The sequence below is a fragment of the Bufo bufo genome, chromosome 11 (genome assembly GCF_905171765.1).
Source record: "Bufo bufo chromosome 11, aBufBuf1.1, whole genome shotgun sequence".
In the NCBI taxonomy this organism is placed as follows: Eukaryota; Metazoa; Chordata; class Amphibia; order Anura; family Bufonidae; genus Bufo; species Bufo bufo.
In genome coordinates, this window is record NC_053399.1 from 99,878,317 (window position 1) to 99,905,117 (window position 26,801).

At 51.7% G+C, this 26,801-nt stretch overlaps 2 protein-coding genes across 10 annotated transcripts; one reads left to right on the plus strand and one right to left on the minus strand.

The window, feature by feature from the left end:
- UBAP2L (ubiquitin associated protein 2 like) lies at positions 1–22,918 on the minus strand. 9 transcript variants are annotated; one of them, XM_040412483.1, is made up of 30 exons: positions 22,846–22,918; positions 19,050–19,173; positions 18,884–18,961; positions 18,695–18,805; positions 18,103–18,271; positions 17,916–18,011; positions 17,791–17,836; positions 17,600–17,706; positions 17,377–17,394; positions 16,311–16,363; positions 16,115–16,200; positions 15,517–15,688; positions 14,714–14,903; positions 14,370–14,632; positions 14,102–14,274; positions 13,639–13,825; positions 13,361–13,415; positions 12,962–13,139; positions 12,818–12,884; positions 12,393–12,567; positions 12,216–12,304; positions 11,929–11,982; positions 11,759–11,840; positions 11,448–11,665; positions 9,549–9,654; positions 9,081–9,197; positions 8,730–8,797; positions 8,409–8,606; positions 2,209–2,241; positions 1–483 (listed from the first exon to the last, which is right to left on the minus strand). In XM_040412483.1, the coding sequence occupies exons 2-30, from the start codon at positions 19,131–19,133 to the stop codon at positions 388–390; spliced, it is 3,369 nt and encodes a 1,122-aa protein (XP_040268417.1). In that variant the 5' UTR covers positions 19,134–19,173; positions 22,846–22,918; the 3' UTR covers positions 1–387. The 9 variants fall into 9 exon arrangements, with proteins under 9 accessions (XP_040268417.1, XP_040268416.1, XP_040268415.1 ...); XM_040412482.1 differs by having other exon boundaries at positions 17,335–17,394; XM_040412481.1 differs by having other exon boundaries at positions 17,320–17,394.
- Positions 22,919–23,005: 87 nt separating this feature from the next.
- On the plus strand, positions 23,006–26,593 carry C11H1orf43 (chromosome 11 C1orf43 homolog). The gene is made up of 7 exons (XM_040412490.1): positions 23,006–23,134; positions 25,209–25,310; positions 25,383–25,491; positions 25,583–25,636; positions 25,756–25,922; positions 26,005–26,063; positions 26,147–26,593. The coding sequence occupies exons 1-7, from the start codon at positions 23,060–23,062 to the stop codon at positions 26,343–26,345; spliced, it is 765 nt and encodes a 254-aa protein (XP_040268424.1). The 5' UTR covers positions 23,006–23,059; the 3' UTR covers positions 26,346–26,593.
- The last annotated feature ends 208 nt before the right edge of the window (positions 26,594–26,801 follow it).

A 26,801-nucleotide genomic window follows, 5' to 3' on the forward strand; every position in this document is an offset into this window, starting at 1 on the left:
TGCAGCTGTGTTTTCCTTTTATATATACAAGACACATTTATCCATTAAATTTCCAACACAGTACAAAAAACACATCAACTAATGATTCATACGATGCAGAATTGATAGCGATCCTTCCGGGGGGGCAGGGACCCTGCTTCCCCTCACTCACCTCTGCACGGAGAGGTTAAAAAAAACGGGGGGGGACAAGAAAAATAATAACTCCGGCCCCTCCCCATAAAAGAGCAAACGCTTTATAATCCGACTGCAGAAAAGTGGAAGGAAAATACAAATTCTATGTTACATACAAGGAGGGGGAGGGGAGAGGCCGGGCAGAGGCTCAGCGGAGGGCGCCGGAGGTCTCCTGTGCTGATCCTGTGGTTCGGTTGGAGGGAGGGGGGCGGCCGCTCAGTTCGACCCCCAGCTGTAACTGCTGTACGCAGACTTGCTGGCCTGGGACTTCTGGGGCATGGAGGCGCCTTGGTTTCTGGGTCCAGAGCCGGTCTGTGGAGAGAAGAGAGAAGACCTGAGTCCAATCACAGACCCCCAAACTGAGGACAGAGCGACCCGTCTCCTGGGGACCAGGGGGTGCAAGCAGCAGAGGGTCCGGAACTACGGGAACGGCTGCACCGGCAGAATAGTGAGTGCAGCTCTGGAGTATAACACAGGCTAAGTAATGTATGTACACGGTGACTGCACCGGCAGAATAGTGAGTGCAGCTCTGGAGTATAACACAGGCTAAGTAATGTATGTACACGGTGACTGCACCGGCAGAATAGTGAGCGCAGCTCTGGAGTATAATACAGGCTAAGTAATGTATGTACACGGTGACTGCACCGGTAGAATAGTGAGCGCAGCTCTGGAGTATAATACAGGCTAAGTAATGTATGTACACGGTGACTGCACCGGCAGAATAGTGAGCGCAGCTCTGGAGTATAATACAGGATGTAACTCAGGATCAGTACAGGATAAGTCATGTATGTACACAGTGACTGCACCAGCAGAATAGTGAGTGCAGCTCTGGAGTATAATACAGGATAAGTAATGTATGTACACAGTGACTGCACCAGCAGAATAGTGAGCGCAGCCCTGGAGTATAATACAGGATAAGTAATGTATGTACACGGTGACTGCACCGGCAGAATAGTGAGTGCAGCTCTGGAGTATAACACAGGCTAAGTAATGTATGTACACGGTGACTGCACCGGCAGAATAGTGAGCGCAGCTCTGGAGTATAATACAGGCTAAGTAATGTATGTACACGGTGACTGCACCGGCAGAATAGTGAGCGCAGCCCTGGAGTATAATACAGGATAAGTAATGTATGTACACGGTGACTGCACCGGCAGAATAGTGAGCGCAGCTCTGGAGTATAATACAGGCTAAGTAATGTATGTACACGGTGACTGCACCGGCAGAATAGTGAGTGCAGCTCTGGAGTATAATACAGGATGTAACTCAGGATCATACAGGATAAGTAATGTATGTACACAGTGACTGCACCAGCAGAATAGTGAGTGCAGCTCTGGAGTATAATACAGGCTAAGTAATGTATGTACACGGTGACTGCACCGGCAGAATAGTGAGTGCAGCTCTGGAGTATAATACAGGATGTAACTCAGGATAAGTAATGTATGTACACAGTGACTGCACCAGCAGAATAGTGAGTGCAGCTCTGGGGTATAATACAGGATGTAACTCAGGATCAGTACAGGATAAGTAATGTATGTACACAGTGACTGCACCAGCAGAATAGTGAGTGCAGCTCTAGAGTATAATACAGGATGTAACTCAGGATCAGTACAGGATAAGTAATGTATGTACACAGTGACTGCACCAGCAGAATAGGGAGTGCAGCTCTGGAGTATAATACAGGATCAGTCATGTAAGGTCAGGCTCTACAGCTTTATGTGCATGTCTGAGATTTGCTGTTCTGCTTGCACCCCTTAGCACCGATTACACAAGAAATACACTGTACCAGACAGCCACGCTGTGACAACTTAGGATGGGGGAGGGGTAAGCTCCTGAACACAGATAAACTTGGAGGCCTCATGAACCGCGATGAAACCTTCACCAGCCTGTGGCACAGTACTGATAATGGAGGGTGCACAGTGGAGGGATTGTCTTTAGCGGAGGTGCACCTCACATGCTCCCACCACAGTGATGGAAGCAGAGCCTGTCTCCCCCCCTTCACCCATGTGCAGGGATACGGAATCCAGTCACATTTACCTGTTCATCGTGCAGCAGCTGGTAACAGAAAATCTGCAAATAGGACAGCGGGTGCATAGTGGCCGGATATGCAAAATAAAGGGACAGACTTTTAGAGCAAGGGAAGACAGGGGTTAAATGGAAATAACCCCACAATGGTAAAGGGGGTAGTGCGAAAAAAATGTCCTGCTGACTGCAGAGCTATAAAATATCCGGTGTGATCAGCTTAAAGGGGTTATCCCATCTTAGACAATGGGGGCATATCGCTAGGCTGTTATCCCATCTTAGACAATGGGGGCAGTTTGCTAGGATATGCCCCCATTGTCTGATAGGTGCGGGTCCCACCTCTGGGACCTGCACCTACAAGGAGAACGAAGCCGGGAAGAGTTGTGCCTGGAGGACCCCGGGTTTCCCAGGGTCCATCCACCACCAGGCGCAGCTCCTCGCCTCTCCCATTCAAGTAAACGGGAGCGCACAGCGCATGTGCGGCCACCGCTCCTATTCATTTCTATGGGGCCGACGGAAATAGCCGAGCCAGCGCTCAGCTATTTTCGGCGGCTCCATAGAAATGAATGGAAGGCGGCTGCGCATGCGCTGTGCGCCCTCCTCCATTTTCTCCGCTCCGTTCTCCTTGTAGGTGCGGGTCCCAGAGGTGGGAACCGCACCTATCAGACAATGGGGGCATATCCTAGCAATATGCCCCCATTGTCTAAGATGGGATAACATCCTAGCGATATGCCCCCATTGTCTAAGATGGGATAACCCCTTTAAGTCACCCCCTCACCCGTAATGTGTATACAGTGATATCACCGCTCTATGTCCTGGTGATCTGGGTGTAGTACTGATCACTATACTATAGTCACCTCTCACCAGTGATGTATATACAGTGATATCACCGCTCTATGTCCTGGTGATCTGGGTGTAGTACTGATCACTATACTCTAGTCACCTCTCACCAGTGATGTATATACAGTGATATCACCGCTCTATGTCCTGGTGATCCGGTGTGTAGTACTGATCACTATACTCTAGTCACCTCTCACCAGTGATGTATATACAGTGATATCACCGCTCTATGTCCTGGTGATCTGGGTGTAGTACTGATTACTATACTCTAGTCACCTCTCACCAGTGATGTATATACAGTGATATCACCGCTCTATATCCTGGTGATCTGGGTGTAGTACTGATCACTATACTCTAGTGACCTCTCACCAGTGATGTATATACAGTGATATCACCGCTCTATGTCCTGGTGATCTGGGTGTAGTACTGATCACTATACTCTAGTGACCTCTCACCAGTGATGTGTATACAGTGATATCACCGCTCTATGTCCTGGTGATCTGGGTGTAGTACTGATCACTATACTCTAGTCACCTCTCACCAGTGATGTGTATACAGTGATATCACCGCTCTATGTCCTGGTGATCTGGGTGTAGTACTGATCACTATACTCTAGTGACCTCTCACCAGTGATGTATATACAGTGATATCACCGCTCTATGTCCTGGTGATCTGGGTGTAGTACTGATCACTATACTCTAGTCACCTCTCACCAGTGATGTATATACAGTGATATCACCGCTCTATGTCCTGGTGATCTGGGTGTAGTACTGATTACTATACTCTAGTCACCTCACACCAGTGATGTATATACAGTGATATCACCGCTCTATATCCTGGTGATCTGGGTGTAGTACTGATCACTATACTCTAGTGACCTCTCACCAGTGATGTGTATACAGTGATATCACCGCTCTATGTCCTGGTGATCTGGGTGTAGTACTGATCACTATACTCTAGTCACCTCTCACCAGTGATGTATATACAGTGATATCACCGCTCTATGTCCTGGTGATCCTGGTGTGTAGTACTGATCACTATACTCTAGTCACCTCTTACCAGTGATGTATATACAGTGATATCACCGCTCTATGTCCTGGTGATCTGGGTGTAGTACTGATCACTATACTCTAGTCCCCTCTCACCAGTGATGTATATACAGTGATATCACTGCTCTATGTCCTGGTGATCCAGGTGTAGTACTGATCACTATACTCTAGTGACCTCTCACCAGTGATGTATATACAGTGATATCACCGCTCTATATCCTGGTGATCTGGGTGTAGTACTGATCACTATACTCTAGTCACCTCTCACCAGTGATGTATATACAGTGATATCACCGCTCTATATCCTGGTGATCCGGGTGTAGTACTGATCACTATACTCTAGTGACCTCTCACCAGTGATGTATATACAGTGATATCACCGCTCTGTGTCCTGGTGATCCGGCTGTAGTACTGATCACTATACTATAGTCACCTCTCACCAGTGATGTGTATACAGTGATATCACCGGTCTATGTCCTGGTGATCTGGGTGTAGTACTGATCACTATACTCTAGTCCCCTCTCACCAGTGATGTGTATACAGTGATATCACCGCTCTATATTCTGGTGATCTGGGTGTAGTACTGATCACTATACTCTAGTCCCCTCTCACCAGTGATGTATATACAGTGATATCACTGCTCTATGTCCTGGTGATCCAGGTGTAGTACTGATCACTATACTCTAGTGACCTCTCACCAGTGATGTATATACAGTGATATCACCGGTCTATGTCCTGGGTGTAGTACTGATCACTATACTCTAGTCCCCTCTCACCAGTGATGTATATACAGTGATATCACCGCTCTATATCCTGGTGATCTGGGTGTAGTACTGATCACTATACTCTAGTCACCTCTCACCAGTGATGTATATACAGTGATATCACCGCTCTATGTCCTGGTGATCTGGTGTGTAGTACTGATCACTATACTCTAGTCACCTCTCACTAGTGATGTATATACAGTGATATCACCGCTCTATATTCTGGTGATCCGGGTGTAGTACTGATCACTATACTCTAGTGACCTCTCACCAGTGATGTGTATACAGTAATATCACCGCTCTATATCCTGGTGATCTGGGTGTAGTACTGATCACTATACTCTAGTCCCCTCTCACCAGTGATGTGTATACAGTGATATCACCGCTCTATATTCTGGTGATCTGGGTGTAGTACTGATCACTATACTCTAGTCCCCTCTCACCAGTGATGTATATACAGTGATATCACTGCTCTATGTCCTGGTGATCCAGGTGTAGTACTGATCACTATACTCTAGTGACCTCTCACCAGTGATGTATATACAGTGATATCACCGCTCTATATCCTGGTGATCTGGGTGTAGTACTGATCACTATACTCTAGTCACCTCTCACCAGTGATGTATATACAGTGATATCACCGCTCTATATCCTGGTGATCCGGGTGTAGTACTGATCACTATACTCTAGTGACCTCTCACCAGTGATGTATATACAGTGATATCACCGCTCTGTGTCCTGGTGATCCGGCTGTAGTACTGATCACTATACTATAGTCACCTCTCACCAGTGATGTGTATACAGTGATATCACCGGTCTATGTCCTGGTGATCTGGGTGTAGTACTGATCACTATACTCTAGTCCCCTCTCACCAGTGATGTGTATACAGTGATATCACCGCTCTATATTCTGGTGATCTGGGTGTAGTACTGATCACTATACTCTAGTCCCCTCTCACCAGTGATGTATATACAGTGATATCACTGCTCTATGTCCTGGTGATCCAGGTGTAGTACTGATCACTATACTCTAGTGACCTCTCACCAGTGATGTATATACAGTGATATCACCGGTCTATGTCCTGGGTGTAGTACTGATCACTATACTCTAGTCCCCTCTCACCAGTGATGTATATACAGTGATATCACCGCTCTATATCCTGGTGATCTGGGTGTAGTACTGATCACTATACTCTAGTCACCTCTCACCAGTGATGTATATACAGTGATATCACCGCTCTATGTCCTGGTGATCTGGTGTGTAGTACTGATCACTATACTCTAGTCACCTCTCACTAGTGATGTATATACAGTGATATCACCGCTCTATATTCTGGTGATCCGGGTGTAGTACTGATCACTATACTCTAGTGACCTCTCACCAGTGATGTGTATACAGTAATATCACCGCTCTATATCCTGGTGATCTGGGTGTAGTACTGATCACTATACTCTAGTGACCTCTCACCAGTGATGTGTATACACTGATATCACCGCTCTATGTCCTGGTGATCTGAATGTAGTACTGATCACTATACTCTAGTCACCTCTCACCAGTGATGTATATACAGTGATATCACTGCTCTATGTCCTGGGTGTAGTACTGATCACTATACTCTAGTGACCTCTCACCAGTGATGTATATACAGTGATATCACCGCTCTATATCCTGGTGATCCGGTGTGTAGTACTGATTACTATACTCTAGTATCCTCTCACCAGTGATGTATATACAGTAATATCACCGCTCTATGTCCTGGTGATCTGGGTGTAGTACTGATCACTATACTCTAGTCACCTCTCACCAGTGATGTGTATACAGTGATATCACCGCTCTATGTCCTGGTGATCTGGGTGTAGTACTGATCACTATACTCTAGTCACCTCTCACCAGTGATGTATATACAGTGATATCACCGCTCTATATCCTGGTGATCTGGATGTAGTACTGATCACTATACTCTAGTCACCTCTCACCAGTGATGTATATACAGTGATATCACCGCTCTGTGTCCTGGTTATCTGGGTGTAGTACTGATCACTATACTCTAGTCACCTCTCACCAGTGATGTATATACAGTGATATCACCGCTCTATGTCCTGGTGATCTGGGTGTAGTGCTGATCACTATAGTCTAGTCCCCTCTCACCAGTGATGTATATACAGTGATATCTCCGCTCTATGTCCTGGTTATCCGGTGTGTAGTACTGATCACTATACTCTAGTCCCCTCTCACCAGTGATGTATATACAGTGATATCACCGCTCTATATCCTGGTGATCTGGGTGTAGTACTGATCACTATACTCTAGTCACCTCTCACCAGTGATGTATATACAGTGATATCACCGCTCTATGTCCTGGTGATCCGGTGTGTAGTACTGATCACTATACTCTAGTCCCCTCTCACCAGTGATGTATATACAGTGATATCACCGCTCTATATCCTGGTGATCTGGGTGTAGTACTGATCACTATACTCTAGTCACCTCTCACCAGTGATGTATATACAGTGATATCACCGGTCTATATCCTGGTGATCTGTGTGTAGTACTAATCACTATACTCTAGTGACCTCTCACCAGTGATGTGTATACAGTGATATCACCGCTCTATGTCCTGGTGATCTGGGTGTAGTACTGATCACTACTATAGTCACCTCTCACCAGTGATGTGTATACAGTAATATCACCGCTCTATGTCCTGGTGATCTGGGTGTAGTACTGATCACTATACTCTATTCACCTCTCACCAGTGATGTATATACAGTGATATCACCGCTCTGTGTTTTGGTGATCTGGATGTAGTACTGATCACTATACTCTAGTCACCTCTCACCAGTGATGTATATACAGTGATATCACCGCTCTATGTCCTGGTGATCTGGGTGTAGTACTGATCACTATACTCTAGTCACCTCTCACCAGTGATGTATATACAGTGATATCACCGCTCTGTGTTTTGGTGATCTGGATGTAGTACTGATCACTATACTCTAGTCCCCTCTCACCAGTGATGTATATACAGTGATATCACCGCTCTATGTCCTGGTGATCTGGGTGTAGTACTGATCACTATACTCTAGTCACCGCTCACCAGTGATGTATATACAGTGATATCACCTCTCTATGTCCTGGGTGTAGTACTGATCACTATACTCTAGTCCCCTCTCACCAGTGATGTATATACAGTGATATCACCGCTCTATATCCTGGTGATCTGGGTGTAGTACTGATCACTATACTCTAGTCCCCTCTCACCAGTGATGTATATACAGTGATATCACCGCTCTATGTCATGGTGATCTGGGTGTAGTACTGATCACTATAGTCCCCTATAACCAGTCACGTACACACAGTGATATCACTGCTCTATGTCCTGGTGATCTGGGGTTTAGTACTGATCACTATATTCTATACCGTGATATCACCGCTCTATGTCCTGGTGTTCTGGGTGTAGCACTGATCACTAGTGATCTCTCACCAGTGATGTGCATGCACCGTGCGGGGTCAGGGTTACAATGAATTGCTCGGCAGGGGAGGGGTCTGTTGTGCACTGGTTACCTGAGCGTCCTGCTGGAGGTGATGGTGCAGGATCTGGGAGTGCGGCTGCTGATGTGGAGCCAGGATGTGCATGAATGGAGCTGGCGGGTACGCAGCTGCTGCGGCGGGGTTCATGGGGCCACCACTGCCCAGCGCTGAGGGCAAGCTAAAGGATGTGGCTGGGGTCCCGGTATGGAAAGCCTGCTTCTCGAATGATTGCTGCAAGGAGAAGACGGAAGCAGTGAGCATGCAAGCCCTGCTGTAAAACGCCCTTCCCCCCAGATGTACGTTGGGAGCTCTGCCCTCTAGTGGTGGACACTTGTATGACATCTCGTCACCTACCTGCGTCTTAGAATACACGGAGCCCGAGATATCTGGAACGCCGGTGTTACTGGAGGTTACCGACACCCCTGTGGAAACAGAACAGGCACACGGCGACATGAGCGCAGGAGGCGGCGAAATAATCCATCATTAACCCTTTCTACAGCCAGTGGCCTAAGAGGATGAGGTTTCCTCCATTATAGCAATGCCATGAGCCCGAGGGCGAGTATGGAGGAGGCCGAAGCACGGGTCTAAGACTAAGGGGCGTGCGATGGATTATATCGGAAGAATGGACCAATGGGAGCACAAGGCAAAGCATGAGCGAGGCAAGCAATGGAGCAGCACATGAAATGAAGCGGAGAGAGCACTTACCAGCGCCTGGTCCATTGGTGCAAGCAGCAGCAGGTTTGCTTTGAGCAGCAGAAGCCCCACTAAATGCACCCTTACAGAAATCCCCCACGCTGGAAACCTGGCCCAAGTCCTCAAAGCCTGTGAACAGACACAGCCCTCAGCATCGGACCCAAGCATAAACCACCACAAGACATAACGGGGGCACCCTGACCGCCTGAGGACAATGCTCAGAGTCAGGGGGGCCCCTCCGACATTGCCTACTGCATCACACGTTATCAGGGTCTGGTGTCCGCACTCGGGTCTCCCCGTCGTCTAGCCACAGATGGCACCTGCTGCTGCTCGGACCACCAGCGGGGGCAGACGCTGTGCTGCAGGGGAAAGTCAGGACAGAGGCACGAGAGAGCAGGAAGGGGGGGTAACCGGGGACTCTAGGAGCATATCCCTGCCGATGTGATTGCCCAATTAGGTCAGTCATCAGCATTTCCTTACCGGTGTTGTAGGCGTGCGAGCCGTAGCTAGCAGCTTGCTGGAAAGCGGCGGCGGACGCGTTGACCCCGACGTTGACTCCGTGTTGTTTTGATGTTGTTGGCGCCACCTGGAGGGGAGACAAGAGGGGCACAGGGCCTGTAACGGACACGCACTGATAGGCTGCAAAAAAAATGGCGACACCTAGTGACAGATCAGACACGCTGCAGGCAGAAAAATCTATTTATCGCTCCACGCGTTTCACCCCTTGGCAGATTGGACCCCTTGGTTTCTTATCATATGATGCAGAGTAGAGTGGGTGATGCTGAATTTGCTGCCCGCGATTTCCCTCATGCCCATAGTCTAGTGCACAAAAGATGACCCTGAAGGGGGCTAGCATGGTGGGGTCCTCTGCGGATGACATGACGCCACCCACACCAGCGGCGGACACACAGGAGGCAGGCGGAGTATGCGGGGACGTACCTGAAGCGGCTCTCCAGCGGTTACAGGTAAGTCACCACAAGACATCCAGGGAGGGTTCAGACTCTAATCCGCCATGTCTACTAGAAAGTGTGATCGCTGTGTCCACGCTGCACCCGCACCCCAAAAACGGAGAGGAGGAGACACAGCATGCACACCAGCAATGAGGGACGGCCGGGAAAGAGCAGATGGGGCAGAGTTCATTGAAAATATTTTTATTAGGATTGAGATTTGTACAAACCAGAAAAAAAAATAAGAGAAATTTAGCAAAACATTACAAAAACAGCGATTGTCAAAAGCGGAGACGAGGAGGGCGACGCTGCTTCAGCTGTTACATGGGGGTCCTGGCACGGCGGCAGCGGAGGCCTACAGGAAATCATGTCCCTTACCACACAGCCTGGAAGAACAGATCATATAGGGGAGCGGGGTTGTTGTACCCTCCCCCACATAGCCTGGAAGAACAGATCATATAGGGGAGCGGGGTTGCCGTACCCTCCCCCACATAGCCTGGAAGAACAGATCATATAGGGGAGCGGGGGTTGTCGTACCCTCCCCCACATAGCCTGGAAGAACAGATCATATAGGGGAGCGGGGTTGCCGTACCCTCCCCCACATAGCCTGGAAGAACAGATCATATAGGGGAGCGGGGTTGTCGTACCCTCCCCCACATAGCCTGGAAGAACAGATCATATAGGGGAGCGGGGTTGCCGTACCCTCCCCCACACACAGCTCCCGGTATCCCCGATCATTGCTATGCTAAGAACTGGGGTTCACATCCAACAGATGTCCACTTATCAGCCCCCAGTTCGCTGCTTCAAAGGAGGGTCTCCGCGCTCCCATCCCCAAAATATAAAACGCCGGGTAAATATTAAACCTTGAGTTGTCCATGTCCATTCTTCTTAGCCGTTACCACTACAGCTCCCATCATCCAACTTTTACGGCAAATGTGTCTAGTTATCAAATAAAGAATAAGAATGGGGATTCGCCATTCTGGACGTTTTTCGATGTCATGGGTGAAGGTTAGAGCCGTTCTTTAAGGCTGTGTTTTAAGATCCCGATTTCCAATGTGTCTGGACCCCCGGAAAAGAAGGAAAAAGACCAACAAATGAAGATGAGTCCTCAGTTACTGCAAAATAAAGTGACTTAAGTGTTGAGGTCCAGCACCCCAAAGTATATCGCCAGGGCCTGAGCTTTGGGAAGTCAGTAATTCCGTCCATTCAGAATTCGAGGCTGCAAACCCACGTGACTTCTGACAGTTCACAACCCCCATGACAGAGGGGCTTCTTGTCCGAAAGAGAGGGGGGAGGTGGGGGTAGACAGGAGACAACTACAGGGCTGCTTGTGGGTCATGTGTTAAGGTGCAATTTTCAGAGCTTCCCACCTCCCCCTCCCCAAAACCGTTCGTGGGCGTCACTGTTTTTACTAACGGAAATGCGCACTCACTGGGAATACGGCGGGTCCATACTGGAACGTGCTGGGCAGACCCGGTACCCCGGTGTAGTAGGGAAGACTTGTGTAGCTGTATCCGGGCGGCAGGGCAGGGTTAAGGAATGTTTGCTGTGTGGTATGATGACCCTGCGTCTGGCTCTGCTGCGGCTGCGCCAAGGTGGTTGCTGGGGCTGGGGAAGAAGCATCGCCGCGACCAAACTTGGAGAGGTCACCTGAAGGGAAGGAAAGAGAAGAGACCCCAATAATCCAGGCTTCACACCACCGACACAGGCCCGAGTGCGCTCATACTGCAGAATAGGACCTACCAGTATAGGGGTTACTCGTCAGGCTGGCGTCTCGTCCGGTAAGTGGAGTGCTGGGTGTGGGAAACGGTATGCTATAATAATCCTACAATGGAGAGAGCACCACACAGTCAGGATAGGCACAGGTGACACAAGAGACCTGAAGTGTGTGAGGTCACGGACGCAGCACTCACCAGGGGGAACCTCGTCTGTAACATCTGCAGATCGTCATAGCCGTAGACCTGCGGCTGCAAAACAGAGAAGCAAATGACTGCAAGTGCCAGGCTGGCCGCGTGCGCCTAACTCTACGGAGAGGGGAATGCCGCCCACCCCGTCTGCTCATATGACCCAACCCTATGTATCATGCCACTGTATGACTATAGAGCAGCGAAATCCTCTCTACTTGCGATGGACGCGTTGCGCATGAATACGTGGAGCTCCCCAAACGATCATTAATGGCTTCCCTCCACCAACCACTTACGGGATAGGCATGTAACAGACCAGGTGCCATGATGTATGGGTTTGGAAGCAGCGGTGCAACACCCGGGGGCAGGTTTGGCGGTGCTTTACCTGCAGGAAGTACAGTAGGAAACATCTTAGCATTGCAAAGGTATAGAAACGGCCTTCAAACATAGGACGCCTCTGCAGGGAGCAGTACCTGACGTGGCAGCAATGGAGTTCCGTGTAGAAAGAGCGATGGTGGAGCTGGTACTGAGGCCCAGGCTGAGACTACTGACGTTGAGGGTGGAAGAGGCGGGCACAGCGACTGCATTGGGCATCGTAGAGAAGGTGGTGACCGAATGTAAGCTGGCGTCACTCTCCACACTGGTGTGCTGTGCAGGAAGAGAGGAGTTGTACTTCTATAATCCCTCTCTCCAGAGACGCAGAGCAATAACCCACATCATAAACCTATATAAATGGTGTCTAGAAGTGTGCGGACTCTGCAAGCCAACAGTCCGACCATGATTGATCAGGTGGCTGCGCATCCAATCACTTTAGCATGTTCTGTCCCCCTTGATGGCCATGTAAAGTAGCCAGAAGGGTCAACTGACATGCACGGTATCGGGAGGCATCACAACTCACCAGAGGCGTGGACGATGAGGTTCTCACTGCGGAGGATACAGGCGTCTGGTGCTGAGAGGGGAGAGTACTGCCGGAGAACAAGACACAGTCATTGTGATGCCGCCCCAGGGGGTCGCATGACACCTTGTGTAACGTTCACAATACCTGCTGAGCTGAGCAGAGGCGACCGGGTTCTGCAGCTCCTCTGCGTGGCTCAGGCTGCTCAGCTGAGAGGAGTGGGGTCCGGCGGTGGTCAGTAAGGAGGACGTGGACACGGAATCACCGAGGGGGACGATGCTGGGAGCAGACGAAGAATCTGCTTTAATTGCAGGGGCTGAGGGAACTACGAGAGAAACAACAAAAAGTTCATGTATACAAAACCCAACAATGCCCCCCATTGATCAATGTACAGATCTGTCACAGGCACCCGACAACACATGACGCCTTATCTGACTGGTCTGGTTACTGTAGGACACACTGTCCCCCCTTTATGGCTATACAGAGCCGCAAAGGGTCTACTGGTGTCCAGGCTTCGTATGGTCTGATCCATGATGGGACGCTTACCTTCTCCTGATACAGGAGTTTGCATGGTGGAAGTCTGTGTGGAGTTATAGCCATTCTACAGGAAGAAAGAAGAGACATGAGTCCTGGAAACAGGTTCACAAAACTAAAGGCAGCTGTGGAGTCCAAACACTGACCCATCAGCCGAGGCGCTGGACTGACAGGCGCTGTAGGACACCGTTATTTTTGCATGCACTGTCCCCCCTTAAAGGCGACATACACAGCCGGAAAGGGTCTACTGGCATGCTGCAAAGAAGGTCAGTTGCTGCAGCATAACGCACCTTGGTCTGGCTGACATCCTTCTGTGGGGAGGAGGAGATGGGGTAGCGCCGGGTCTGCGTGGACCTCTGTTCGTATAAGGGCCCCTGAGAGCTGCTCTGTGAGGTAAATGTTGTGGCCTGGACGCTGCTGCCTCCTTGATACGCAGACTCTGGGCTCTGACTGCCGACCGCGCTGCTGGGCGCTTCACTACAAGAGACCACAAGTTGTTAGATGCCAAACCTTCTGCTGGAGGAGGGGGTCAGTGCCGGGCAGGGAGAGGTGTGCGCTCATATGGAAGAGCCACAGACAGCAGCATTTAGTCAGTGGTGTCGTCTACAGGCGCTCTGCGCTGCTGTTGCACAAGCTGTCCCCCCTTTGCTGCCATAGTGAAGGCATACAAGGGTCTACTGTTGTGCGTCCGCTCCTATCGGCACATTATAGAACATCCTAAAGAAAGATGATGAAACGTGAGCAGTAGCGCACCTGGCCGGGCTGGTATACAGGCTGTTCTGGGAGTGGCTCACAGCGGTATTGGTTGTGGGAGACGATTCATATTCCGGAAGAACAGGCTCAGAACCAAACTGCAAGGCCCCGAACTGCAGATTCAGCCCAGATATATCGGCTGTTCCCGGCATCTCTACAGCCAGAGCGGGAATCTGAGCAGAAACATGGGAGAAAAGCAAATGTCAACCTGAGGAAAGCGTCAATGTGCGCCCACGTAGACGACTGCCAGTCTGAAGGGCACCCATACCTTGGATGTGAGGGACGTTTTCTTCTTTTGCACCTTCATCTTGTGGTGGGCCGGCTGTGGACTTCCTGACTGGTTTTCTGGCGACACCGGGGACATCTGGGGAGGGTGGTTGGTTTTGCCTGTCAGAGGGGAGGATGGGCACACTGGCACGGCAGAAGGGACGCTGGTCACAGGCGCCTTCTCTTGCAGGTACACGTCCATCATGGTGGAGGCTGGAGAAAAACTCTGGCGCTTGTTGAAGGGGTCCGACGTGCTCTTCAGGTCTGTGGACACAGATGCTTGGTAAATAAACGTGCCTCCTCGTCCCAGATGGCAGGACCATGTGCCTCAGTGCCTGAGCTTACCGAATTGCCCCAAGGAGGGGGTCTGTGCCGTGGAGCCCAGGTCCCAGGTCGTGCTACTGGAGGAGTCGGAATGCTGAGCAGCTAGATGGGCCAGGGCCTGCGCAGTCTTAAACTGCTCCAGGAACTGAGAGCCGCTGGTAGTGCCGCCCTTGGGTTCCCCATCACCAAAGCCCTTACTCAGCATGCTGACCTGAAAAACACGGACACTTGTCTGGTAAAAGGAACCGTCAGATGGTACAGTAAATGCATGTGATCAGCACGGCCATTGTAGTGACAACACACGTCCCACCAGCCGGGAGAGCGGACTGACAGAAGGTGCAGGCACGGTTCTTATTGCATGCGCTGTCCCCCCTTAATGGCGACACATCCAGCCAAAAAGGGTCTACGGGCATGCAGCAAAGCACGGCACAAGCGGCCATATATCACCAGCATCAGTAACCATGGAAACCGTCACCGCTCCAGTTTCCTTGGCTGCAGATCTGGGTAATAAAGGCAGAAGTAAGAAATATATACCGTCTATAGAAGGCAAAGAGAAGCTCAGCTCGACATTTAGTCAACTCCAATCACACTCAGAGCTGCTTGCTGCTGGTCTCCTGTTGGTTCAGCGCCTGCACAGTTCATTCAGGTGAGGTCTTCCACCCCGGCATGGGTAAAAAAACACTACACATACCAAGCAACACAGCAGCTTGTGGAGTATTTGCCAGCAGAGAGCCGCTTGTTTCCAAGAGGATATGTAAATGCAGCTCTGGATGTGACTGGAGTATTTGCAGAAAGCTGGATGTGAACCTGACAGGTGGACTTACCATGCTGTGGTGAGTGAAGGAGCTGCCCGGACTGGCCTGTGATAGGGAGCTCTGCTTGGAGTTACTGAACACGAGGGGCTGGGACAAGGAGGTGTTCTGCGCGGCGTCCAGACTGGAGGCCTCCGTCTCTAGGGATGAGGGGCTCTTCCCCAGCAAAACTGCAAGATCAATCCTGTAGGGAGCAAGAGCAGAGTAAAGCTTTGCCTTAGGCAGAGTTCACACGAACGTGTGCGGGCCACAATGCACGATCGCCGGCCGTAGGTCAGCCGCATCGGATCACGGACCGATTCACTTTAATGGGTCCGCGATCCGCCCGTTCCGCAAAAAGATAGGACATGTTCTATATTTTTGCGGAACGGAAGTACGGGACGCAACCCCACGGAAGCACTCCGTAGTGCTTCCGAGGGGTCCCGTTCCATGCGGCCGTTCCGCAATTCTGGATTTGCAGACCCATTGAAGTGAATGGGTCCGCATCCGTGATGCGGAATGCACACAGAACTGTGGCCGTGTATTGTGGATCTGCAATACGGCCACGGATCACACACGTTCGTGTGAACTAGGCCTTATAAGAAGGATCCCCCCGACCCCGTGTACTTACCTCTGGCCCGCAGTGATTGTCACACTCTCAGAGGTGAGCGGCACAGAGGAAACGCTGGAAGCTGTAAAGATCTTGGTTTCAGAAAGCTGGAAACACAAGGAACAATGTATTACTTATCCTACTGCTCGCCGTCAATGGACACAGCCAGCAGACACTGAACAAGCAGGGGATGAGACCTTGTACTCCAGATACCTACATCCTCATTCCAGTCCTCCGTCCCCCACTCTTCTGTGGCCGTCCTCCAAGCACCTGGTGAATAAGCACATAGAACAGGATTACAAGGCGCCCCATCCTACAGCAGGCAGGACCCCCCCCCCCCCCCGGATTTGCAGAATGTGATGTAGACCGCCACGTTGTGCTCCCGTGGCACAAACACAGTAGAAACATATTTTTACATAGCGTCTGGATTCTGGGAAGAGGACAGACCCATGAGACGCTGCACTAAGACAACAGCCATGATGGTCTCGGCTGCAGGGAAGAAACCTCCAAACGTGTAATTCTGCGATCGACATTGTGTCTTATGTTCCAGTCACATCCAGAGCTGCATTCACAATTCAGCAGGTTTTCTCCAAGGTGCAGAACCTCAGTGTGTCTGTACAGATTAACACCCTCACTTCTCTCGTCTGCCACCCCTGCTGGTTCAGGATCTACTATACCCCCCACCCGTCACAGGTGGAGGATCAGTGTCTGGACGGGATACAGTGCTGCATGGCTGCTCAGTGTGGAGAGCTGAAGGCAGCTTTGAATGTGACTGGAGAACAGACACGCCTGCATCCTGCAGAATCCAGGAAAATACCAAAAACCTGTTATATTGTTAGAAAACGCACGGGTCACCTCTGACTGGTAAAATCATGACCCACACACAGCAAGGAGCAGCGGACATGGCACATGAAGAGGGTTTGCGGAGGTGCGGACATGTGGAGGGCAGATCCCTCGGTGAACTAATATATGGGCCCAATGTAATAAGGGGCCATATTTCCTTCTGAGGTCGTCAGCTCAGTGACCTTTCAGATACAGCCGACCCTTTCCCCCATTCACCTAGAGAACTACAAGTCCCAGAATCACAGCAACCGTTACCCTCAGTGCTGGCAGGCTCCCGTATCATTACCCCCGGTACAGCCCCGTGCAGGGAGGGACAGGTTAGGAGAGAGATAAAACACACAACAATCAGCAATGAAGAGGTTAATCAGGGGCAGTGAGTGCACCTGGATGTGTCATACCAGGAGCAGTGGAAAATTTTCGGGGATAATCTGAGCCCTCACCCCCAATGTAATCAAGTCCTGAAACAAAAAAGGGAAAAAAACAAAAAAAACAAAAGAGACAAATCAGATTGAGTCAAAGTGCAGGTTGTCCCCCGAACCTGCTCATATGCCCCCCATCACACAATGATCGGACGGTAAACCCCTTGTGTCCCGGTCTCCCCTCCCCTATGTGTAGACATGGGAACAGAACCGCGGGGTACAGTGTTTCTGCAGAGGGACCTACTTGTGCCATCGTCCGGCTCAAAGCCGGAGGCGTTATTCCAAGTGCTGCTGTTCCCGTAGTTGTCTTCAGTGCTGGAGGGTTCGGCGTAGTCCGCAGGGTTAAAGGTTCTGGAGGAGAGAGTCCGTTACAGTCAGGGGACGGGTCAAGAACACATACGACATCTACATCACATATAGGCAGGATCCACGTACCCCATGCCCTGTGCGGAGAAGCGGCCGCCTCTTCTTCCTGCCCCGCCTAAAGGTAACCAGACAAAAGTCATTACAGCCGGGCTGAGTCGCCGTTAATCTGCAGCCCCATGGACCATGACGCCCACCTCTGCCTCGCCCACGCCCTCGGCGCCCTCGCTCTGTGCCTCTGCCAGAAGATCCGCCAGATTTTCCACCTTCCAAACCATTTTCCTGTGCCCGAACTGCAAGAGAAAGAGGAAAACCGCCGAGCTGGTGAGGAGAGCGGGACTTACGGCACGTATGGCGGTCAGACGGCTGATATCTGTCACTTACACTCTCTGCCGCGGCTCCCGCCTCGTCCCCTGCGGGGTGCCCCTGCGCGCCTGCGGCTGAAGTCTCGCTCTCTGTCTCTATTCTCTCGTGGCTCCTCGGTCTGTTCAGCCTGTCCTGTCTCCTTCTGTCCGGACACTCCTTTCTTCTTCCCCACCATCTCCCAGGAGTGCTACAGGGAGAATATAATTCCAGACGTCACTGACACACAGCACACCACTTACGTAATGCATTACAATCATAACAAAATGGCCTATCCAAAGGGCACTGATAGAAGGACGGAGCATGAATTATAAAAGCCTGTGACCCCCTTTAACAAGCAGGGACAGTAACCGTTAGGAGGCCGCTCGGGCACTGCTGATGTGACGCCTCGTTACGGCCATCTAGTCTCTATGCCAAGGTACCGCTAACAGTCTTGATATTAGGACACCGACTGGTGTCTGCTCATGTGAACCCAGCGTATAACCACTTATAAGCTGCAGTTAATATTGACTGCGGCATCTAACAAGAGTAAGGGGCTCCCTCCACCATAAGCTCACTGTGGACCCGTAGGATGCTGCTGCCTTGACACGGCAGCGGGGGGGTGACTGCTTACAGTGTCCGGGTTCCCCTCCAGCAGGACGTTGATGGCTCTGTTCAGGTCACCATTACAGTCGTGAAGGGCGATCACACACTCGTCCTGGTTCTTCCCTGTGATGTCAATCAGCTGGGGAGAGAGAGGGAGATGGGTGAGAACCGAGGGACGGCGGCTGATGGCGCCATTTCTCGACGCTCCCGTCCTCACCTGTTTCACCTCTTCTTCAAAGTCTGCATCATTCTGGTCTGAAATCATCTGTGCCAGCCGGATCTGTTCTGCAGTGGCCTGGACATGGAGGAAACAGAAAAGCGTTACTCCCTAAGTCACCCAGGAGAGGGCGCCGCGCTGCAATCACCCTGGGAACCGCCGTTACCTGAGGCCGCTGCTTGTGCTGTGTCTGATTCTGTGTCTGTTCCCAGTTGCCCCGGGTGCGGGATGTGGCCACCGAGGTCATCATTTACAGTATATACAAATAACAGTATTTACAAGTTACAGCTCTGCAAGGAGAGGACAGGAGAGGGTTAATGACCGCACCCCCGAGAGACCGACCGAATATAATCACAGCATCATCATCAGATTACAATCAGTCACAGGGCCCACCACCCCACCAATCTCAAAGAGAAGACCCCCAAACCTCCAGCACTGTCAATGTGTACAAACATTACTTATTCTGTATTATACTCCAGAGCTGCACTCACTATTCTGCTGGTGCAATCACTGAACATACATTACTTATCCTGTACTGATCCTGAGTTACATCTTGTATTATACTCCAGAGCTGCACTCACTATTCTGCTGGTGCAGTCACTGTGTACATACATTACTTATCCTGTACTGATTCTGAGTTACATCCTGTATTATACTCCAGAGCTGCACTCACTATTCTGCTGGTGGAGTCACTGTGTACATACATTACTTATCCTGTACTGATCCTGAGTCACATCCTGTAATATACTCCAGAGCTGCACTCACTATTCTGCTGGTGCAGTCACTCTGTACCTACATTACTTATCCCATACTGATCCTGAGTTACATCCTGTATTATACTCCAGAGCTGCACTCACTATTCTGCTGGTGCAGTCACTGTGTACATACATTACTTATCCTGTACTGATCCTGAGTTACATCCTGTATTATTCTCCAGAGCTGCACTCACTATTCTGCTGGTGCAGTCACTGTGTACATACATCACTTATCCTGTACTGATTCTGAGTTACATCCTGTATTATACTCCAGAGCTGCACTCACTATTCTGCTGGTGCAGTCACTGTGTACATACATTACTTATCCTGTACTGATCCTGAGTTACATCCTGTATTATACTCCAGAGCTGCACTCACTATTCTGCTGGTGCAGTCACTGTGTACATACATTACTTATCCTGTACTGATCCTGAGTTACATCCTGTATTATACTCCAGAGCTGCACTCACTATTCTGCTGGTGCAGTCACTGTGTACATATATTTCTTATCCCATACTGATCCTGAGTTACATCCTGTATTATACTCCAGAGCTGCACTCACTATTCTGCTGGTGCAGTCACTGTGTACATATATTTCTTATCCCATACTGATCCTGAGTTACATCCTGTATTATACTCCAGAGCTGCACTCACTATTCTGCTGGTGCAGTCACTGTGTACATACATTACTTATCCTGTACTGATCCTGAATTATACTCCAGAGCTGCACTCACTATTCTGCTGGTGCAGTCACTGTGTACATATATTACTTATCCCATACTGATCCTGAGTTACATCCTGTATTATACTCCAGAGCTGCACTCACTATTCTGCTGGTGCAGTCACTGTGTACATACATTACTTATCCTGTACTGACCCTGAGTTACATCCTGTATTATACTCCATAGCTGCACTCACTATTCTGCTGGTGCAGTCATTGTGTACACACATTACTTATCCTGTACTGATCCTGAGTTACATCCTGTATTATACTCCAGAGCTGCACTCACTATTCTGCTGGTGCAGTCACTGTGTACATACATTACTTATCCTGTACTGACCCTGAGTTACATCCTGTATTATACTCCAGAGCTGCACTCACTATTCTGCTGGTGCAGTCACTGTGTACACACATTACTTATCCTGTACTGATCCTGAATTATACTCCAGAGCTGCACTCACTATTCTGCTGGTGCAGTCACTGTGTACATATATTACTTATCCCATACTGATCCTGAGTTACATCCTGTATTATACTCCAGAGCTGCACTCACTATTCTGCCGGTGCAGTCACTGTGTACATACATTACTTATCCTGTACTGACCCTGAGTTACATCCTGTATTATACTCCAGAGCTGCACTCACTATTCTGCTGGTGCAGTCACTGTGTACACACATTACTTATCCTGTACTGATCCTGAGTTACATCCTGTATTATACTCCAGAGCTGCACTCACTATTCTGCTGGTGCAGTCACTGTGTACATACATTACTTATCCTGTACTGACCCTGAGTTACATCCTGTATTATACTCCAGAGCTGCACTCACTATTCTGCTGGTGCAGTCACTGTGTACACACATTACTTATCCTGTACTGATCCTGAATTATACTCCAGAGCTGCACTCACTATTCTGCTGGTGCAGTCACTGTGTACATATATTACTTATCCCATACTGATCCTGAGTTACATCCTGTATTATACTCCAGAGCTGCACTCACTATTCTGCCGGTGCAGTCACTGTGTACATATATTACTTATCCTGTACTGATCCTGAGTTACATCCTGTATTATACTCCAGAGCTGCACTCACTATTCTGCTGGTGCAGTCACTGTGTACATACATTACTTATCCTGTACTGATCCTGAGTTACATCATGTATTATACTCCAGAGCTGCACTCACTATTCTGCTGGTGCAGTCACTGTGTACATACATTACTTATCCTGTACTGATCCTGAGTTACATCCTGTATTATACTCCAGAGCTGCACTCACTATTCTGCTGGCTTGTGGTTCTTTGTTGTGTATGTTTCTGCTGAGGTGACACAGGTCATGTGACACTGTGGCTCCCTATCATTACTGTGATCCCTGACAACCACGGGGCGTCTGACAACAGCTGCAGGAGCAGCACTGTGCGGAGTCTTGGGTGTCTGCTTTTTAAGGAGACGGCACAGGCCTGCTCTCTGCATTAAGTGAGGGGGGCTCCTTTAAACCGACATTTGCGCTTGCCCCCCTAAATAAGAGGGACAGGAGGGGGGTCATCGGGGCAGGCCCCCCGCTATCAGCCCGGGTGGAGACGCTCTCGGGGTCAGTACGATTACAGCGATACTAAATACCCGTTTTGTACCACAATAATCGCACGACTGTCACTTTTCCACCGATGTGACGTCACTGGTACCAGTTCGGTGGACACATGGGATTTATGTATTAGGGGGCGGTGTAACTTTTATTATACAGCGTGTGGTGGGGGTTACCCTTTATTTTATTTCTTCATGTATAAAATGTATCAACCTTTAAAGGGGTATCCATTCCTGTAATCCCCCCACAATGCCCGGGCCCCTCGCATCAGGTGTGACGTCCCCCATGACACAAGGGGAGCGGGCGAGCGGCACGGCCTGCTCCAAACCAAGCTCTCTGAACCCTCACACTGGCACAACGGTGGTCCATAGACACTGGGGGCACCGAGACATGGTGGTCAAGTTACACTTCTGGCTGGAGGGAAGGGGTTAAGTCCAGAATTTGGCATTTGGGGGGGGATCCTTTAATTTTTGACTCTTCCCTGCCCCTGGCCACAGAGCACTGAGGGGAGGGGGGCCCCAGCTGAACTCGCACACTGGGGCCCATGAGCCTTCAGCTAGGCCCCTGATGTCACCTCATAAAGCAGGGCGCAGAACTACAAGTCCCAGCAGGCAGGAGGAAGCGGCACCGGGGAGAGCCCGTGCACACCCTGGCGCCTTTAATAACGTCGGTAAACAGAGCGTAAACCGGAAGTCGACCTAGGCGGCAACAGTCACTACTCCAGCCCGAGGCTTCAACCGGCCCAACAGGCCGCAGAGCGGGAATATCCGCTCGGGCTCAGCAAGACCCAAGGCCGCCGCCCACACCGCCTTGCTCGCTCTCCCTAACGGGTTCCCGCCGACTTTTCCCTTTCTCCGGTTATTTTCTCCCCCTCCCACCGAGCGACGAGCAGAGCTCCGTCCTTACCTGCGGCTCCTCCGCTCTGACACCACGTGACCTCTCTTTCGCTCCGCCCCCTCTCACGTCCACTTGTCTGCTCCCGACGTCACTACGCGCTATGCGTTCCACGGACGCTGCGTCCCACGTCTTGCTCGGGACGTGATTGCGTGGATTGGAAAGAGGCGTAGTTTTAGGCCTGGAGAGGTCACATGACAGGGAAAACGAGAAACAACGGACAAAGATGGCGAAGGCGACGAACAGGAGTAACTGGCTGTCCGGGGTCAATGTGGTGCTGGTCATGGCGTACGGCAGCCTGGTGAGGACTGTCTGCGGGGACGCTGGGGTATCCAGTGCACTACAGTGCTGTGCCCAAGAGCTTACGCACTACAGGGTGTGCACTGGAAACATTCCTTAAAGGGGGATTCCAAATCCTTAGTACTGATGAGCTGTCCTCAGTGTCAGGAGAAGGCAGTGGGACGTGCCGATAGGTAACCGGCGGGGGATGCCGGGACGTGCCGATAGGTAACCGGCGGGGGATGCCGGGACGTGCCGATAGGTAACCGGCGGGGGATGCCGGGACGTGCCGATAGGTAACCAGCGGGGGATGCCGGGACGTGCCGATAGGTAACCGGCGGGGGATGCCGGGATGTTAGGATAGGTAACCAGCGGGGGATGCCGGGACGTGCCGATAGGTAACCAGCGGGGGATGCCGGGATGTGCAGAGAATGCTGGAATGTGTAGGCTCTGAACCAGCAAGGGATGCCGGGACGTGCGGATAGGTAACTAGCAGGGGATGCCGGGACGTGCCGATAGGTAACTAGCAGGGGATGCTGGGATGTGCTAACCAGCGGGGGATGCTGGGATGTGCTAACCAGCGGGGGATGCTGGGATGTGCTAACCAGCGGGGGATGCTGGGATGTGCTAACCAGCGGGGGATGCCGGGACGTGCCGATAGGTAACCGGCGGGGGTTTTCCGGGACGTGAGGATAGGTAACCAGCGGGGGATGCCGGGACGTGCCGATAGGTAACCAGCGGGGGATGCCGGGACGTGCCGATAGGTAACCAGCGGGGGATGCCGGGACGTGAGGATAGGTAACCAGCGGGGGATGCCGGGACGTGAGGATAGGTAACCAGCGGGGGATGCCGGGACGTGCCGATAGGTAACCAGCGGGTGATGCCGGGACGTGAGGATAGGTAACCAGCGGGGGATGCCGGGACGTGCCGATAGGTAACCAGCGGGGGATGCCGGGACGTGCCGATAGGTAACCAGCGGGGGATGCCGGGACGTGCCGATAGGTAACCAGCGGGGGATGCCGGGACGTGCCGATAGGTAACCAGCGGGGGATGCCGGGACGTGCCGATAGGTAACCAGCGGAGGATGCCGGGACGTGCCGATAGGTAACCAGCGGAGGATGCCGGGACGTGCCGATAGGTAACCAGCGGAGGATGCCGGGACGTGCCGATAGGTAACCAGCGGAGGATGCCGGGACGTGCCGATAGGTAACCAGCGGGGGATGCCGGGATGTGCAGAGGATGCTGGAATGTGTAGGCTCTGAACCAGCAAGCGATGCCGGGATGTGCGGATAGGTAACTAGCAGGGGATGCCGGGACGTGCCGATAGGTAACTAGCAGGGGATGCCGGGACGTGCCAATAGGTAACTAGCAGGGGATGCCGGGACGTGCCGATAGGTAACCAGCGGAGGATGCCGGGACGTGCCGATAGGTAACCAGCGGAGGATGCCGGGACGTGCCGATAGGTAACCAGCGGAGGATGCCGGGACGTGCCGATAGGTAACCAGCGGAGGATGCCGGGACGTGCCGATAGGTAACCAGCGGGGGATGCCGGGATGTGCAGAGGATGCTGGAATGTGTAGGCTCTGAACCAGCAAGGGATGCCGGGATGTGCGGATAGGTAACTAGCAGGGGATGCCGGGACGTGCCGATAGGTAACTAGCAGGGGATGCCGGGACGTGCCGATAGGTAACTAGCAGGGGATGCCGGGACGTGCCGATAGGTAACTAGCAGGGGATGCCAAGACGTGCCGATGGGTAACTAGCAGGGGATGCCGGGACGTGCCGATAGGTAACTAGCAGGGGATGCCGGGACGTGCCAATAGGTAACTAGCAGGGGATGCCGGGACCTGCCGATAGGTAACTAGCAGGGGATGCCAAGACGTGCCGATGGGTAACTAGCAGGGGATGCCAAGACGTGCCGATAGGTAACTAGCAGGGGATGCCAAGACGTGCCGATGGGTAACTAGCAGGGGATGTGCAGATAAGCAGAGGATGCTGGGATACGTAGGCTCTGAACCAGCAGGGGTACTGGCAGGCTTTGTGCCATGCTGGATTCCAGGCAGGTTGCTGTTTGATTTAACCCCTTCTTCTCTGCAGGTCTTTGTCCTCCTGTTCATCTTCGTGAAGAGACAGATCATGAGATTTGCCATGAAGTCTCGCCGGGGCCCCCACGTCCCCGTAGGACACAACGCGCCCAAGGTACCCGTACACGTCAGGCAGGGGGCGCTCTCCTCTCAGCTCTCCCTCATTACTTCTGACTTTCTCCTGCAGGATTTGAGGGAGGAGATTGACACCCGCCTCTCCAAGGTCCAGGACATCCGGTTTGAGCCGCGGCTCCTGGCGGAGGGGGACGAGCGGCTGCTGCAGCTGGACACTCCAGGTCAGGGGGCCACACCCGCCCTGTTGGGCTACCTGCGCCGCCCCCCCCCCCCGGGGTGACCACCCTAACCTCCCGTGTCTGTGTCTTCCAGGCTGCTACAACTACCTGTACCGGATGAAGACGCTGGACGCGGTGAAAGATTCTGGTAAACGTCTGAGGGGTTGTTACAGTGTGTCAGTGTAGATCTTTCCTGCTGCTGATACACATTGTAGCCACTTGGTGGCGCCGCTCTTCCCTCATTTTGCTGTGTTTTTCGTCTTGCAGACGTCCCATTCCAGGAGAATGGCAAATTCCCCAAATCTTCGGTGGGGAAGAACTTCCAGTCGTACCTGCTGGAGATGACGAACCCCAGCTCGCCCTTAAAGGGGGTGCGGAAGTCGCTACTGGACATCCTGACGGAGGGCTACGACTCTGCACGATACGGCACGGGGGTGAGTACTAGGGGCAGAGGTTCCCTGAGGTGGCATGGACTTTTTTTTTTTTTTTGTGTACATCCCATATTGTCTTCTCCAGGGTTACGGAAAACCGGAACACGAGAAGTTCATGGAGGCGCTGGCGGAGTTGTCGGCATTGTAAGTCGTTGGCGTCCTTGCGGTTCTCGACGTTGGGGCGGGAAGGGCAACCGATCCCTGATCTCTCTCTTCTCTCTTAATAGCGTTCAGTCCAGAGAGGAAGGGAGTCATAAGCACCGCCAGTCCGCCGCCAAGGACCTGACCGCGTCCCCAGAGACCTCCAGCAGCCCGACCATCCAGGTGACCTACCTGCCGTCCAGCCAGAAGAGCAAGAGGCCCAAACACTTTCTGGAGCTGAAGAACTTCAAAGACAACTACAACACGCTGGAGAGCACCCTGTGAAGGCCCGCTAGGGCTCACCCACGGCACAAGACGATGGCAGCCATGTTGGAGTCACACCGGAGGAGACAACTACAGTCTTCATACACCTCGGCAGCAGTCCTTATGGGAGACTGCGGCAATATGGCGGACTTTAGGCGCAGAAGAGACGTTAAATCGCGCCTCCAGCAAATCTGTATCTAGAGAATTCTAGACGCTGTATATACAACCAGGTGTCATCCTCACTGTCCACCTGCGGGGGGCGGGAGAGAGAGGGGGGGCGGGAGAGAGAGAGAGAGGGGGGGGGGGGGCGGGAGAGAGAGAGAGAGGGGGGGCGGGAGAGAGAGAGAGAGGGGGGCGGGAGAGAGAGGGGGGCGGGAGAGAGAGGGGGGCGGGAGAGAGAGAGAGGGGGGCGGGAGAGAGAGAGAGAGAGGGGCAGGAGGGAGAGAGGGGGGCAGGAGAGAGAGAGAGAGAGGGGGG